The sequence below is a fragment of the Coffea eugenioides genome, chromosome 5 (assembly GCF_003713205.1).
Source record: "Coffea eugenioides isolate CCC68of chromosome 5, Ceug_1.0, whole genome shotgun sequence".
NCBI lineage: Eukaryota > Viridiplantae > Streptophyta > Magnoliopsida > Gentianales > Rubiaceae > Coffea > Coffea eugenioides.
The window spans coordinates 50,555,151-50,569,618 of NC_040039.1; the positions used below are offsets into that span (position 1 = coordinate 50,555,151).

The 14,468-nt window shown below is 38.9% G+C and overlaps 3 protein-coding genes across 3 annotated transcripts; 2 read left to right on the forward strand and 1 right to left on the reverse strand.

Annotated features, from left to right (window-relative positions):
* On the forward strand, nt 1-3,025 carry LOC113772267 (truncated FRIGIDA-like protein 1). The gene is made up of 3 exons (XM_027316858.1): nt 1-844; nt 1,558-1,733; nt 1,829-3,025. Exons 1-3 carry the CDS (start codon nt 13-15, stop codon nt 2,378-2,380), a joined length of 1,560 nt encoding a protein of 519 aa, XP_027172659.1. The 5' UTR covers nt 1-12; the 3' UTR covers nt 2,381-3,025.
* Nucleotides 3,026-6,575: 3,550 nt separating this feature from the next.
* Nucleotides 6,576-12,320, forward strand: LOC113769899 (probable WRKY transcription factor 20). The gene is made up of 6 exons (XM_027314218.1): nt 6,576-6,953; nt 8,233-8,427; nt 9,362-9,902; nt 10,019-10,178; nt 10,259-10,414; nt 11,522-12,320. The coding sequence occupies exons 1-6, from the start codon at nt 6,603-6,605 to the stop codon at nt 12,012-12,014; spliced, it is 1,896 nt and encodes a 631-aa protein (XP_027170019.1). The 5' UTR covers nt 6,576-6,602; the 3' UTR covers nt 12,015-12,320.
* Nucleotides 12,321-12,637: 317 nt separating this feature from the next.
* On the reverse strand, nt 12,638-14,265 carry LOC113769902. The gene is made up of 4 exons (XM_027314220.1): nt 13,811-14,265; nt 13,574-13,623; nt 13,152-13,236; nt 12,638-13,037 (listed from the first exon to the last, which is right to left on the reverse strand). The coding sequence occupies exons 1-4, from the start codon at nt 14,073-14,075 to the stop codon at nt 12,991-12,993; spliced, it is 447 nt and encodes a 148-aa protein (XP_027170021.1). The 5' UTR covers nt 14,076-14,265; the 3' UTR covers nt 12,638-12,990.
* Between the last annotated feature and the right edge of the window lie 203 nt (nt 14,266-14,468).

A 14,468-nucleotide genomic window follows, 5' to 3' on the forward strand; every position in this document is an offset into this window, starting at 1 on the left:
GCGGGGGAAAAAATGGCGACGGCGACCACCCAGAAATCAATCTCAAAGGAACTAGAACTGGTCGATGGAAAAAAGGCCAAACTTAAATCAGCATTCGAAGAGCTTCAAGCCCATTATTCTGTCACCAATCTCAAATGGGAAGACTTAGATTCGTACTTCACCTCCCTCCAGTCCCACCTCCTCCACAAGTTCTCCCGCCTCCAATCCCAAAAACCCGACCCGAAACCCCTGTCCCACCCACAGCCCCAGCAGCCCAAACAGAAAGAAACTCCAGCCAAGGATTTGTCGAACCCAGTTCCGGCTCGGGCTGAATTGAAGTCTTTCTGTGAGAATATGGATGGGTTAGGGTTGAGAAATTATATACTCGACCGCCCCAGAGAACGGGCTGCTATTCGGGTCGAATTGGCGGACGCTTGGAAGTACGCGCCGGACCCAGCTAAATTGGTTGTCGATGCCATGCAGGGGTTGGTTGCGGATGATTCGGGTTCGGGTACGAGTGTGGACTTGGGTGGGTTGAGGAGGGTGGGCGTGGTTTTGTTAGAGGAGTTGATGAGGGCTAAAGTGGAGATTAGGGACGGGGTTAAGGAGAAGGCGAAGGCGATAGCGGCTGAGTGGAAGGGGAAATTGGCTGCCGCCAGTAGTGGTAGTGGTAGTGGTGGTGATGGTGGAGGTGAGGAGGATGGATTGGAAAAGTTGTGTTTTTTGCATATGTTGGCTGCATTTGGGTTAGTGGAGAATGATGGTTTTGACTTGAATGAGCTGGTTGAGTATGCTGCTGTAATCGCGAGGTATCGACAGGTTGTGGAGTTGTGTCGTGCCCTTAAGTTTGGCGATAAGATTTCTGGTAATTTTTTATTGTACTAATATGCTCATCATCATTTTTACTCACTTTGTGTAAGTGAATAATTTCTTAGGTTTTTGTACGCTTTTAGTGGTCAGGCAGTGACATGTGATTATTTTCAGGGGATATTTGTTGAATTTATGGATATTTATTGGGGAAAGATTTGAAAAGGCTAGTAGCCATGTGGTTGTGAGCTGAATTTGAGTTAGGTTTTGCACCCTGGTTTATATGTATTGCTTTATTGATTATTTGTTGAATTTGCCTTCCATCACCTAAATTGGGGTGAAAGAAGTGGAATTCTATGTGTAAACTGTCTCTAACTGGGAATTGCATCTGGAATTTGGCTGTGAAATGGTGAATAGAGTTATCTAGAACTTGTAGAAACTTTTGCAATTTTTGTACCCGAACAATGGAAATGGACGAACACCTTAGGTTAACGTAACTATTTTGTGGAGAGAATTCTCGCTCCTTGTACTGACAGGATGCTTGTGCATGAGAAATAGAGCAGAGCCGGACTAAGCTGTGAAGTCCCCTGCAAGTTTTGTCTTAATTATCTTTGCATCAGGCTAAGCCTTAAAGTTTGTTAGTCATTACACAAATGATTGCATACTCTAATAAGAAAAATGTAATGCATTTATGGAATATGCTCTTGGATTACCGCTGAATCTCTTCTGAATTGTCTGATAAATATATTTTTCCTCGCTTGTTTGTGACAGACATAATTCAGAAACTTATTGGCGAGGGCAAACATCTTTTGGCTGTTAAGTTCGTATTCCAATTTGAGATGACGGACAGGTTCCCACCGGTGCCTTTGCTGAAAACCTATGTATTAGATTCAAAGAAACTTGCTCAGAAAGTTCGCAAGGATGGAAAGAGTTCTCGTCAATCTTTAGTAATCTACTATACTTTAACATGTCTTCTGTAGACTTCTTCACCGATTGAAATCTGCCTAAGTTGCTCAAGTAACCCATTCCTTCTTCCTTGTAGAATGAGGCAGCTGCAAAAGAAATTAGCTCGCTCAAATCAGTCATTAGAATTATTGAAGATCACAATTTGGAATCTCAGTATTCAAAGGACATCCTTCTGAAGCGTGTTGAGAAGCTAGAAAAAGAAAGGACAAGTAAGAAGCGACCTGCACCTGTCCCTGCAGTCAAAGCTCAACAACAGAAGCCCAATGTAGGTAAGCAGAGTAGGAAGATTGGAGCTGCTGGCAGGTCTACATTCCAAAAGAATGTTGCTACCTATCCAACTGTTCCAACAGTCCAACAACCTCATATGCAGATGGCAGGTTTATTGGCAGATCCATACCTCAGTACATCTGCAGCAGCCTATGGCTTGGCAGGCTCAACTCCTGCTGTTGCCCCATATGGAGGCACATCTGCTGGCATTTATGGGTTGCCAGGGACCCATATAGACCCTTCTGTAGCCGGTCTATACCCTTCTGAAACCTCCACGCGACCTAGTTACTATGATAGGTCAGTTGTTTATGGTGGATATGGTTTCCCACCTCAGTACCATCAAGCTTACTATCCTCAGTAGTTTGCTTTTATAGATGGTCTCTTAATTTCCCCTGATTTTCTCCTGTGGTTAGCACAAAAGCATACTGCTTTTGGTGACCAGCATTTAGCAGATACTATACTTGGTTCTGGAAAGTTACTGATATGTCAGTGATGGGTGGTACCCCTGAATTAATTTTCAGGTGTACATCCTTTTGGCATTTAAGAGATCACTTACCGATGATCAGTGATGCCTACCATATTCCCAAACTATCTTCCAGTTCCGATCCTTTTAGGCCACAATCATGTAGTTTCATTTGCATCCTGTGTGGCATAAGCACATAGTTCATTCCCATTCTTTTTCCCATAATCATGTGGTTTCACGTTGAAATTTGCTAAAAGAGATTTCTGGGGTTAACCACCATTGGAAACTGTTCCAGTTAAATATGTCCTTGTACCTTAATTACAGTTTTCATTTAGTCAGAATAGGTCAAACCTTTTTTTAATAGTATTTTGTTCCTTTCTCTTATTTCTGTTGAAACGTGCAGCTAATTTGTTTTGTTAATCCTGATTAAGATATCATAATAATCCTGCCTCTCAGAACTTAAGAATATAAGCATGCCAGGAATTCTGTATTTACCACATGGATTGAAGTTGCAAATTTAAGTGGCCCGTTATTTTGTGTTCATGAGTTTATTTTTTACTAGGCTAGTTAAATGGGCTAGTTATTTTTAGTCTGAAGCTTGTAACGCTATGTATTGGTACTGCATCTTATCATTAGAACTGAGTACTCTTTTTAATGCTCAGTGAGTGCAAGGTCAAATTTTTCTTCAATCGATGTTAGATGTATCTGCAAGCGCTGGTGCGGAACATCCATGGTTGATTTTTTTACCATCGACAGGCCTTTGTACATAAGTTTCCTTTTAGTGATGTAGCCTTTCACGTTAGAAATACATTTTCATCCTAGTGACATTAAGCTTTCATCATTGTCTTGTCCTGAATGAGAATCCTAGTGTCCATGACATAATTACTTGTGTAGCAAAACCAATTGTTTTGCTGCCTTATATGCATGGGCAAACTTTTAAGTGGAATGCTTCTCCATGATGGGGAAGCTACTAGGCTGTGGGTCTTGTAGTTGGCTGATATGTTGACATGACTGATTGTTGATTGGGAACTTTTTGTGGAGGATATCATGACCGAAAGTGGACAAATTCTTGATCCTGTTTGTTTTGGATATTGAGAGCACATATTTAGGGTGTGCGTAACGGGTGCCATTTGCAGTGGAGCTAAGGTTGTGAATTGTGATGCTGACTTGCTTCGGGCCTTGAGAGTAGTCATATTTGGCCGCAACCTCGTTGTGTTGAACATCTCTAATAAAGTCTTGTCCATTCTGACAAACTTTTATCAGGAAATGGTGCAGAAGCCTTTTGCAAATCCAGATTCCACAGACCCTGAGATGGATAGGATCTTCTTCCTGCCCAGTCAAGCCCAAGCCCAAGCCCAAGCCCCCCAACACCCCCCAAAAACACCCTTCCTCTCTCTCTCTCTCTCTAACACACACACACACACACACACACACACACAGATATGCATGCATTTAAAATTTTATTGACAGAATAGTACTTGCTCTCCTCTGTCTATTTGTAAACTCTAAAGATGTGGATTCAAACTGTGAAGTTTATGAGAGCTGGGGTGTTATTATTTCAACTGTCTGATTTTAAGTCTATTTTATTGGCTGTTCCGGTGTTTTAACAGGTATGAGATGCTTCACTCTCTCTCTCTCTTTCTCTCTTATATTCAACGAAGTATGCTTTCTATTTGATGGAAATAGCACCTTACAGGTGTCTAGTCTCTAGCAGGTATGTGCACATTAGGTCTCGAAATCTTGATGATATTACAACATGAAAATGCAAGATAACAAGGTGAATCGGCTATCATTCATAAGGTTTCTGTGGTTGTATGATATCCGAACACAACAAAACCTCTCAGAAAGTAGTTGGGGAAGTGCCTGGCGGTTGTAGCTCGAAATGGACATCTCAAAACCTTTATTTATTTTTTTCTCCTTTTTACAGAAACCTTGCGGTGTGGTTTGAGCGTTACCTAAAGGGGCATCTCTTGGCACAATAGCAATTGGAAGTTTCGTTTTTTCCTCATTCGTTACAAGTCAGTCTCTTGACATGTTTTAGAGACCAGTTTAGTTTTGGTGGCATTTAAGGCCCTTAAAAGTTATTATAAAAACGATTTTCTAAGTTTTGTAGTAATTTCTGGAGCCCGAGTGGCGCATATATTTGTGAATTCTTTGAAGAATCACATGACGTTTATAGAACTGGAATAAAATAGTCCACTAAAATCTCTAAGGTTCTAGGAAGACAAATGATTTAGGTGAAATTTTTTTGTGACTAGTAAAAGATAACATAGAATTCAGGGTAAAAAAAAAAAAAGGAAGGAAGAAAACAAGGAGAAGATGAGTGATGGGACATGAATAATGAAATCTTGCTTAATCAAGCAGAAGATCTAAAGTAAACGAGGAGGAAATTAAAAGAGAAGTAATGAAAATAAGTACTAGCAACAACAACTGACACACTTGTTCGTCATTTGGAATCCGCTCCATGAAATGGAACCCCACGCTTTCCGTTTGCTTTCCCATGAATAACATATTGTCACCTAAACTCTTTTTTTTTTTTTTTCCTAAACCAAAAACAAAGAAAGAAGGAAAGAAAGAAGCTCACCTATGAGCCCTAATTTTTTCAGCATAAAATTCTCCAATTTTGATTTTATGGTAGCTTGTCAATGGGGAACAATATAAAGTGAATGATGATTCTCCACCAATACTCAGGTTCTTTGCATCTAACTATTTGATTAGTCACCTAATAGTGATTTCTTAACCAAAAACGCAATTAGTACTATAGTTATCTTGATACCAAATCCATTAACCTCACACCATATAATTTGAATACATTCTTAATCTTAATCAGTCTTTAGCAAACATTTCTATGTAATGTCTTGTTAAGAATACCAAAATTCCGCTTTTCCGTATAAAAGCAACGCAAGGCAGAAGAAAAGCGGATAAAGTGTTGCAAATCATATAGTTTTGATGCATAAGTTGGATTAAACGTACTAATCACTCTTTATCCCATTGGTCGTTGCTAGTGAAATGAATGCTGCTCGCTTATCTGCTCATAAGTCCGAGCGGAGAGTACAAAAACCACTAAGAACAATTAATATGCTACTGACTTTTTTTAACTAATGGAGAATTCAAATCTTTTGAAAAAGAAAATCAAAGAAAAAAGTTTGAGAGTTGAGGCCTAAGTCGTGAGGACCGAACAATAATAATAATTTTTGAGTAAGAAGAGGAATCCATCTTGTTTGTTCAATGAGAGGCGTTGTTTGGATTGTGATTTTTTGATACGGAATTTGTACGTTTTTCAAAAATATTTCTCATACGCATTTTTTAAAATCACAATTTTATTTTACATATATCACATGTTAAGAAAGAGTTTCAGTAATTTTTTTTTCCAAAACTCTCTCATAAAGAAAAGAAAAAAATCGATCCAAGTGGGCTTAAGCTTTCCTAGCATCATCTACGTTGATCTCTTATCCAACTGATGTCCCAATGCATCCAACAGAGGAGAACATGAGAGAGACCATAACTTCCATATATGGCCAAGAAATGCAGAATTGTGAGTGCAATTTTACTTCAACGCACAATTTTATGGATTAATCTTTTATATATTGATAGTGTATATATTTTCACCATTAAATACGTGACATATAATTTAAATTTAAATTTTATATATATATCGTATATCTAATTATGATAATATATATATTATCAATGTATATAAAATTTATTCTAATTCAACGAACTAGGGAAAAGGTTTTAAGACAAGAAGTTCGAAAACACCGGGAAAGAGACAAGGCAATGAGGTCCAGAATCCACGTATGTTACAACCCCAGTAAAACTGCTAAACTACTGGTCCCTTACTGACAAGTCTACTCGCGCACACAACTCCGTATTTACAATCATACCCCTAATACGGTGCAAAAACAAAAGCTTCTTCCAGGAGTAGTGTATTTCTATCTACTCAATAAATACAAAGACATCGGTCCAATGCTAATCCGCGCACAGGTTTCAGAGGAAAACTCGAATTTACTTAAGCACCCCTGAACGTAAGTTTACCAAAATAGCCCTCCCCCATTAAACAAGAAGCAGCAAAAAGAGGTCCTCCCTCGTCCTCCCACCTTCGTTCTCTTCAGCTTTTCCAATGGAAGAAGCCTCCTCACTGCAATCACGCTATCACTCCCCTCACGCCTTCGAACTGCTGCAGCAACAGCAAGTAGAAGAACAGCAAAGTGGTGCTTGTTCGAATGTGGAGATGGACGGCCGGCTGACTTCATCTCTCCAGCGAGTCAGGGATGGAAATGGAAATTACTCAGAAGCTGCTGCAGCATACCACCACTCCGCCGCCGCCGCCGCCGGTGGTGGCGGTGCTAAGTATAAGCTCATGTCTCCGGCCAAGCTCCCGATCTCTAGGTCACCTTGTACCCTCACAATCCCACCTGGGCTTAGCCCGACGTCGTTTCTTGAATCCCCTGTTCTACTCTCCAACATCAAGGTTAGCTTTTTATTTTAGATTAAATGGGTTATCTTCAGCTTTGATTTTACTTTTCAGTGGAAGAACAAGAGCCTTTTTCTTTTCCCTCTTTACTTCTGGTAGTGAAAATTAAACTAGCCTTAGCTTTAGGTTCAGATTCCGATCCGATACCCATTTTCTGTTTCATTTAGACACCGTACTTCCTAAAATAAAAAAAAAAATGGCTACAAATATGAAAAAAGAATGGTTCTGAACTTGGACATCTTTTACAGCTCAAATGTTTTTTTTTTCCTTTTTCTTTTTTGGTTGGGGGAATGGGATGGTGTTGTTGACGTCAAGGGTGTCGCGAAACTGAGTGCCTTGATGATGTTAGATGTCTGTCTTAGTGTCTAGTGGAGAATTTGAGGAATTGGATGATGTGAAGGTCTGCTTTGTAAAATGCTTTGTAGTCTATTTGTGGATAGTACCATTTCAATTAATGATAGGATGTTTGGTTCCTTACATCACGTCGCAATTTGTCCGTTTTAATTCCTTTTTCCATCTTGGGCGCTCAGTAGGCTGAGAATATGAAGTTTTCTAATGGGATGTCTGATTCTTATCATCACATTTCACTTTGTTGGGATCATTTCCTTTTTGTCTACCATCTCAGTGCTATGTGGAGAATATCTAGTTTATTATGTGCGAACTTGTGTTTTAGCGTGGATGTCTCAGGACGTAGATTCTGATGCTCGCACTTGAGGTGTATTGTATTTGTTTCTTGGTGGATTTATGCCTCATGTTCTCTAGAACATTTTGCTTTCTGGGTTTACTTTTTAAGCTTCAGTGTTGTTTTTTCACATAATGAATCTTTGCCTTCTTTTTCTTTTTGGGTGCTTCCTTCTTTTCCGTTGTTGCTCTTATAGGGCAAATGATGTTGTATATGCATAAAATCACGTACTAAGTTGTTCTTGGCATCTAGAGAGGAACACATCTTTTCACTTCTGTTGGTGTGAAACTCATGAAACACATCTGATACGTTGAAGTTTTAGGTCTCATATTTCAAATTAATGAGCACTGTTGTTACTAAGAAGGGACCTACTTTCAATCATTCTTGAAATCACTCCTGGAGTGCCAGGACAATAAACATTTAAAGACTAACAATTTCCCTTCAGTTCCTCCCCCTGAAGATAGAGAGGCAAGAAGTTGGGTGGGAAAACAGAAGAAAAAGATTAACAATTGCTCTTTAATTTCATTCTGCTAATTCCTGTTTGTTGATTTTTTAGTACTTAATTCTGCTAACTTCACCCTTGTAATTTTGCAGGCAGAGCCTTCTCCAACTACAGGCACCTTTTCTATGCCTCAAATGATGCAAGGCTGTAGTGGGACATCCGGATTTTCATATCTCACAAACTGTTCCAGTCTGAATACTGTAAACAAGACGAATTCCTGCAATTTTGAGTTTCAGTTCCATGCTGATTCAGGCGATGCAGCAGGATTGAGACCAATTGGACTTGCGGTAATTTGATCACTTTTAATGTACTTGTGTAGTTGATTTAAACAATTATTCAAATTTCTATGTTGTTGAGAACCTAGGTACTCTTATACAGTCTCTGAGGTCAAAGTTGTTTAAGCATTTCTAATGATAATCTCCTGAAGGATTTTTAGTTTGGTGTGTTTTTGGTGAGTAAAAAAGGGGCTATAAGGCAAGAATGATTTTGAAAGCTGTTGATGTTGATGGTCCGCTTAATATTTCTTTGCTTATTGTGAATAGCTCTTTCCCTGTTTAACAAGGTAGAAATGATCTCTTATTTTCTAAAATTTCATGACCCTGAACTTAGGATATTATTATGCTATTAGAAGTTCACTTGCTACCATTTCTTCTTCTGTTGAAGTTCTCATGATGGAAAAAGATCAAAAAAATATTGTTGTTCAAAAATTCTGTGTAAAAAATGAAGTTATATGCTGCACCACTATGTATATGTAATGAGAATGTTTTGAAACCAACCATTGACTGATGAGTTTCTCTTTTGGAAAAGTTGTGTAGCTGCCTTTTGTTTACTGGTGCATTATTTCCTTCCTGTGACTAAGTTTATGTTGACATGCCAAAGAGTACATAATCATTAGGATTAGATCTTTGGTTTTTTTTTTTCTTGGGTTTAATTTTTTCTCATTATAAGTAATATCATGGAACAAGACTATGGTATTTATACATTTGGAAATATTTTTCGCCTCTTCTGAGGAACTTTTATTAACCAAAAGGAGAAGAGAAGATTTTTCATTTCCTGTGACTGCCCTTTATCAGCAACCATATTATGTCATAGTAAGTATGTCCCGACGCTAAACAAAATCTCAAGGGCTACAATATGTGGATTTGTTCAATACTGTTCATTAACTGCTTAGTTTGCCGCTTTGGGGGTTACTGGAATCTTACTTGCAGAATTATTTTGAAGGTGTCATCAGGTTTAGTCCAGCAGCATAATGAGTCACTTGGACAAGTTCCAGATTTGGGCCTTCCTCAGTCATTAGTATCTTCATCTTTGGTTAAACATGAGGTGGTGATGGCAAAAGAGTCAAATTTTTCTGCACCAACCACAATATCAGATAGTGCTACTACAGCTGTTGATTCTGATGTATTGAATCAGAAAAATCATCCAAATATCAGCAATCAAGTATCAAATTCTGATAGTAAAGATACAACGTCATCAGTTGCAAATGACAGGTCATCAGACGATGGGTATAATTGGCGAAAATATGGACAGAAACTTGTAAAAGGAAGTGAATTTCCTCGAAGCTATTACAAATGTACGTATCCTAACTGTGAAGTGAAAAAGATATTTGAACGTTCTCCTGAGGGGCAAATAACAGAAATTGTGTATAAGGGTTCACATGATCATCCTAAGCCTCAGCCAAGCCGTCGATTTACTCCTGGTGCTCTTTTGTCTATTCAAGAAGAGAAATTTGATAAAGATTCAACTTTTACTGGTCAAGAAGGTAAAGAAGTTAACAAATTAATGCAGTTTTATGGAACTTTTTGATCCTTATTTTGCTGTATGCGTCTAAGAATGGTAAATTAATATCTTCTCTCTTGTTTGCTTCTCTTGCCAAAGACAAACTAAACGTCAACAGCCAGAATACCAGTGTCGAGCCAAATAGCACTCCTCTGCCATCTCCGCAGCAAGAAAATGATGATGGATTGGATGGTACCCTGTCAAAATTGCAGTGTGTTAATGATGAGATTGATGAAGATGACCCATTTTCAAAGAGGAGGTATTTTTATCTCACAAAAGATCCATGTATTATTCTTACTCCTATGGTTGTTTTATGAATTCTGTAAAATTTTTGACCAGGAAATTAGATGGTTCACTTGATGTTACACCAGTGGTGAAGCCTATCCGTGAGCCACGTGTTGTTGTTCAAACTGTAAGCGAGGTTGATATACTGGATGATGGGTATCGGTGGCGTAAATATGGGCAGAAAGTGGTCCGTGGAAACCCAAATCCTAGGTACATAATAAGTTTATTGTTGTGCATACAGATTAATAGTATATTGTTGCTGTTTATGCTCTTGTCCCAGAAGTTGCGTTGTTTTAGAACATCACAAGGTACTACGTTGGTGGTGGTATATGATTCCTTTATCCAAATCCAGAAAATTATCTGGAAGCATCATTATATCCAAATACATCAATACCTTCTTGTGTCACATCTGTGTTGACCATCTGATATGGCTCAACTTGTATAAGTTGCTCTATTTTTGTGCTTGAAAGGATGGGTTGCATTTGATTGGGTGTTGAATTATACAATGTGCATGCTCCCATTTCAACTGATATCCAAAAACTCAACTTTATGTTTATTTGTGTCATGGAGTAACTGTACCTTCTCTTTGAAGCTGGCTTTTCTGGGATATCCTGTTCTACTTGGAGAAGTATGAACTTGATCATGCGTTGTTTTGCTTCTTTCATCAATAGAATTTAGCAACCAATTTTCTCTGCATATTAGCAAGGCGTTGAGGACAAATTGAGATATAAGTGGTTTAAAAAATTTCTTAGAATCGATTTTGTTCTGCATTTTGAACTACCTACTCCCAATATGAGATGAAGCTATGTTGCAATCTCTGCACATAGTGCTTGTCCACATTTTTCTGACACTACATGGTCTGTGATCACTAAGACGGCACATTGTATAAAGGAAAATTATTTTGCTTGTAGAACTAACCTCCATTTATTAGGCCTAGCGTTCTTTATGTATTTTAATGGAGTATTAAGCAAGATTTCTGTCTTACATTTATTTATTTATATTTTTAAATGTATGAGCTGTTGGTTGTTTGTAATCATTGATCTTCCATGAATTCTGCGAAGTCAAGTCTTGAGCAATCGGATTTTGGTTTTATGGATTATAAGCAAGTTGGTATTGCTCCTTTTATCTTCTTTGGTGGTTATAGTTGTATGATTCCCTCATTTAGGCGTTTCTTATTTTTGACAGAAAATACCCAGGCCCTTGCTATCCAGTTGCCATGCACACCCTATTTTCTTAAATGAGATGGGTGTAGTTTTACCATTTAGCTAGGAATTATCTTCCAAGCATTTTGTGACTCACCACTTGGGTGTGATGCAGGAGTTATTACAAGTGCACTCATGCAGGATGTCCAGTAAGGAAACATGTTGAAAGAGCATCGCATGATCCCAAAGCAGTTATTACGACATATGAAGGAAAACACAATCATGATGTACCAACTGCCAGAACAAGTAGCCATGAAATGGCAGGACCAGCAACGATGGGTGCAATGTCAAGAATTAGGTCAGAAGAGGATGATCCACTAAGCCTTGATCTTGGAGTTGGTATTAGCTATGGTGCTGAGCATAGACCTGATGCTCAGCTACAAATGCTGAACTCTGAGCCTCTTCAAAGCCAAGTTCGTGCAGCTGCTTCTACTCGAATGGTAGTTCAAGCATCTACATTGCCAGCATGTTATGGTGTTGTAAATGGTGGAATAACTTTATATGGATCCAAAGAAAATTTGGACGAAGGCGGTGGTTTTGGGACAGCACCTTTGCGGTCTTCAAACCAATGTCCACAAAATCTTGGAAGAATAATTTTGGGCCCGTAAAGTGTTACTGAGTACGAGGAGGAAAAGTGAAAAAATAATGCCACCATTTATTTTTTTCGGGATTCTTGGTGGGTGAATGGTCGAAGGATTCAACCGATGTTCACTTGTGAATGCCTGCCTCTCCAGTTTTATGTTTGAGAGCTGCCCATGCTGTAAGATAGTATTAGTTACCATGTAAATTAGAATACAGTAAAGGTTGACATTGCACCCTCAAAAGTGCTCGAATTCTTTTGGTTTTTGTAGCAAATCCATCTCATCTCATCTCCCTTCCTCATTTTCAAGTAAAAGCTAGCGTCAATTTTAACAGGATTCTTGTCGTCTGCCCAACATCATGATTGGCGACAACTAATGAAAGAATTTTCCCCGGGTATGAACGTTCCTCCATCTGCTTACTCATTCACTTTCCTCGGGCAATCTTGAAATCATTAATTTGTTGTTTATACGTCTGATCGAAGATAAAAAGGGACCACTACTTGGAAATGGCAGAACCTCGTCATGGGAGCCACCCACCACGATGAATTTTTCCGCCCCGCCATCAGTGTGAGAATAGTTCCATCTGTGCTACATCTACAGTCTTTCTTTTGTTTACATTGATACAGGAGTTTATGTACCGAAATTCATGATTGATCGAAGGAAAGATTACCATCCATCATGTACAAACTGACTGACGATTAAACAGGTTGAGGAAGGTGTATTTGTCTGTCACCTCTTCTGATACTTTCTGGGGAAAAGACTAACATCCTCAAATGTGGTTATTTTGTTGCATGACTGCAAATTCCTTGAGTTACACAAAACAGGAGTCACAATCCGTATGTGGTGTACTACTATGAAGTACGAACCAAACCCAGAATTACATGAATAAAATCTCCTTGAAACACAGCCCACAGACTGCATAAACTCGTACCCGCATCCATATCTATCAACATTTCAACAATGTACCCCACAAGTATCCTCAAGGCAAGAAAAGTATAGTATTTTAACCCGTGAAGAATCTTCTCCAAGACTGCCATGGTAGCCATCCACCTGCCAAGAAAGGAAAGGAATGCAGTCAAAGAGAATAAGAATGCACAGCGATGAAGGTTCTTCTGGTTGTGTCTCCCAGTTTGAAGAAAACAGAGAGTTGGTTAGAGAAGATACCACAGGCAGGACAACGGATGTATTGTTGGTCAGTCCGGAGAACTAGACCTGACCCTTTACATTCTCCACATTGCCTCTGTTTCACCTGCACGTTGCAATTTTTCATTTCTTCTTTTTTTTTTCAGTAATACTACCTCGTGGACTATTACTAGGCATTTCAGTAATCTTTTCTATTTTGCCTTCACATGTATCAGAGATATTTGCTTTAGTATTTGCACGAATAATACTAATTTACCGCACCAAGCTCCTTTTTTAAAAAAAAAAAAAAAAAAAATTTCCTTCCTTTTTCCTTTCAATCATATATAACAATCGACAATAATAAAATCTGGATGGTAAATACTACGTACTAATCAAATTTACTCCATTCTCTACATCAAAATTCAAAGTAGTACGATAAACAGAAGGATCCTGGAAATGCTTACAATTCTTTTGCCGAACTCAATTCCAGCAACCATAAAAGGTGTAATTCCAGCTGCCAAAAATTACAACGCAAGACTTCTTGAATAGTTTGTATTCATATATTGTGAGAGTAACACTAATAATAATAATAATTTAAAAAAAAAAAAAAAAAATCTTTTCCCCAGACATCACTCATCAGACAGACAGAGAGTGAACACCCGAACAAGCCAAGATAATTAAACATGGTCAAGGTCGAGTACCTAAAGCACCAACAACAATTTGCCATGTGACCACAGCCCGGGCAGGGTCAGAAGTGAAACTGGAAACCTCGGCCAGGGCGGATATTCTTGGCTTTGATTTCTTGATTTTGAGAGATTCATAACTTGTAGTAATACTACTACTAGTAGTGTTCCCACTGGGAGCCAGAGATATTGGATGGGAAAGTGTTGTGGTGGGGAATCTGGTTCTGGTGGTGGGTTGATTTGAGCTTCGTATAAAGCCGCCGCTAACGACTGCATACCCCATCTTCGCTTTTGATTAAGAGCAGGGCCAGGGCCAGGGCCAGGGCCAGGAAGTCGGCCGGGAAACTAGAAAGCTTTTAACTTGTTCCGTTCGTTGATGAGTCGCAACATTTTTGGCCATGGCATTTTCGGTTTAGTATTTATTAGAGCCACAGAGTAGGAGCCGCTGATACTTCTCCACGTCCACTTGGACCTCCACTTCGCGCCAAACCCAGATATAAGTAGGTCATATCATACTTCTCCACGTCCCCCTTTTTTCTTTTTTCTTTTTTTTTTTCCTTTTCTTGCCCTAGGCCCCTAGCCATGAATTTCTTCCGCTCATCAAATTTTCATTAGGCTCCAGATGTTTTGGTTTGCCGGAGAGCAAGACGGATCATGGAGTCAGCTTGGTTGATGA

What these genes read in the sequence shown, in the direction of transcription:
- LOC113772267 (XM_027316858.1), top strand. Translation starts at nt 13, where the DNA reads ATGGCGACGGCGACCACCCAGAAATCAATCTCAAAGGAACTAGAACTG. An exon ending in GTTTGGCGATAAGATTTCTG is followed by an intron (nt 845 to 1,557) that starts GTAATTTTTTAT and finishes TGTTTGTGACAG; the next exon opens with ACATAATTCAGAAACTTATT. An exon ending in AGAGTTCTCGTCAATCTTTA is followed by an intron (nt 1,734 to 1,828) that starts GTAATCTACTAT and finishes TCTTCCTTGTAG; the next exon opens with AATGAGGCAGCTGCAAAAGA.
- LOC113769899 (XM_027314218.1), top strand. Translation starts at nt 6,603, where the DNA reads ATGGAAGAAGCCTCCTCACTGCAATCACGCTATCACTCCCCTCACGCC. An exon ending in TGAGACCAATTGGACTTGCG is followed by an intron (nt 8,428 to 9,361) that starts GTAATTTGATCA and finishes ATTATTTTGAAG; the next exon opens with GTGTCATCAGGTTTAGTCCA. An exon ending in GACCCATTTTCAAAGAGGAG is followed by an intron (nt 10,179 to 10,258) that starts GTATTTTTATCT and finishes ATTTTTGACCAG; the next exon opens with GAAATTAGATGGTTCACTTG.
- LOC113769902 (XM_027314220.1), bottom strand. Translation starts at nt 14,075, where the DNA reads ATGGGGTATGCAGTCGTTAGCGGCGGCTTTATACGAAGCTCAAATCAA. An exon ending in AATTGTTGTTGGTGCTTTAG is followed by an intron (nt 13,624 to 13,810) that starts GTACTCGACCTT and finishes AATTTTTGGCAG; the next exon opens with CTGGAATTACACCTTTTATG. An exon ending in CATCCGTTGTCCTGCCTGTG is followed by an intron (nt 13,038 to 13,151) that starts GTATCTTCTCTA and finishes CTTTCTTGGCAG; the next exon opens with GTGGATGGCTACCATGGCAG.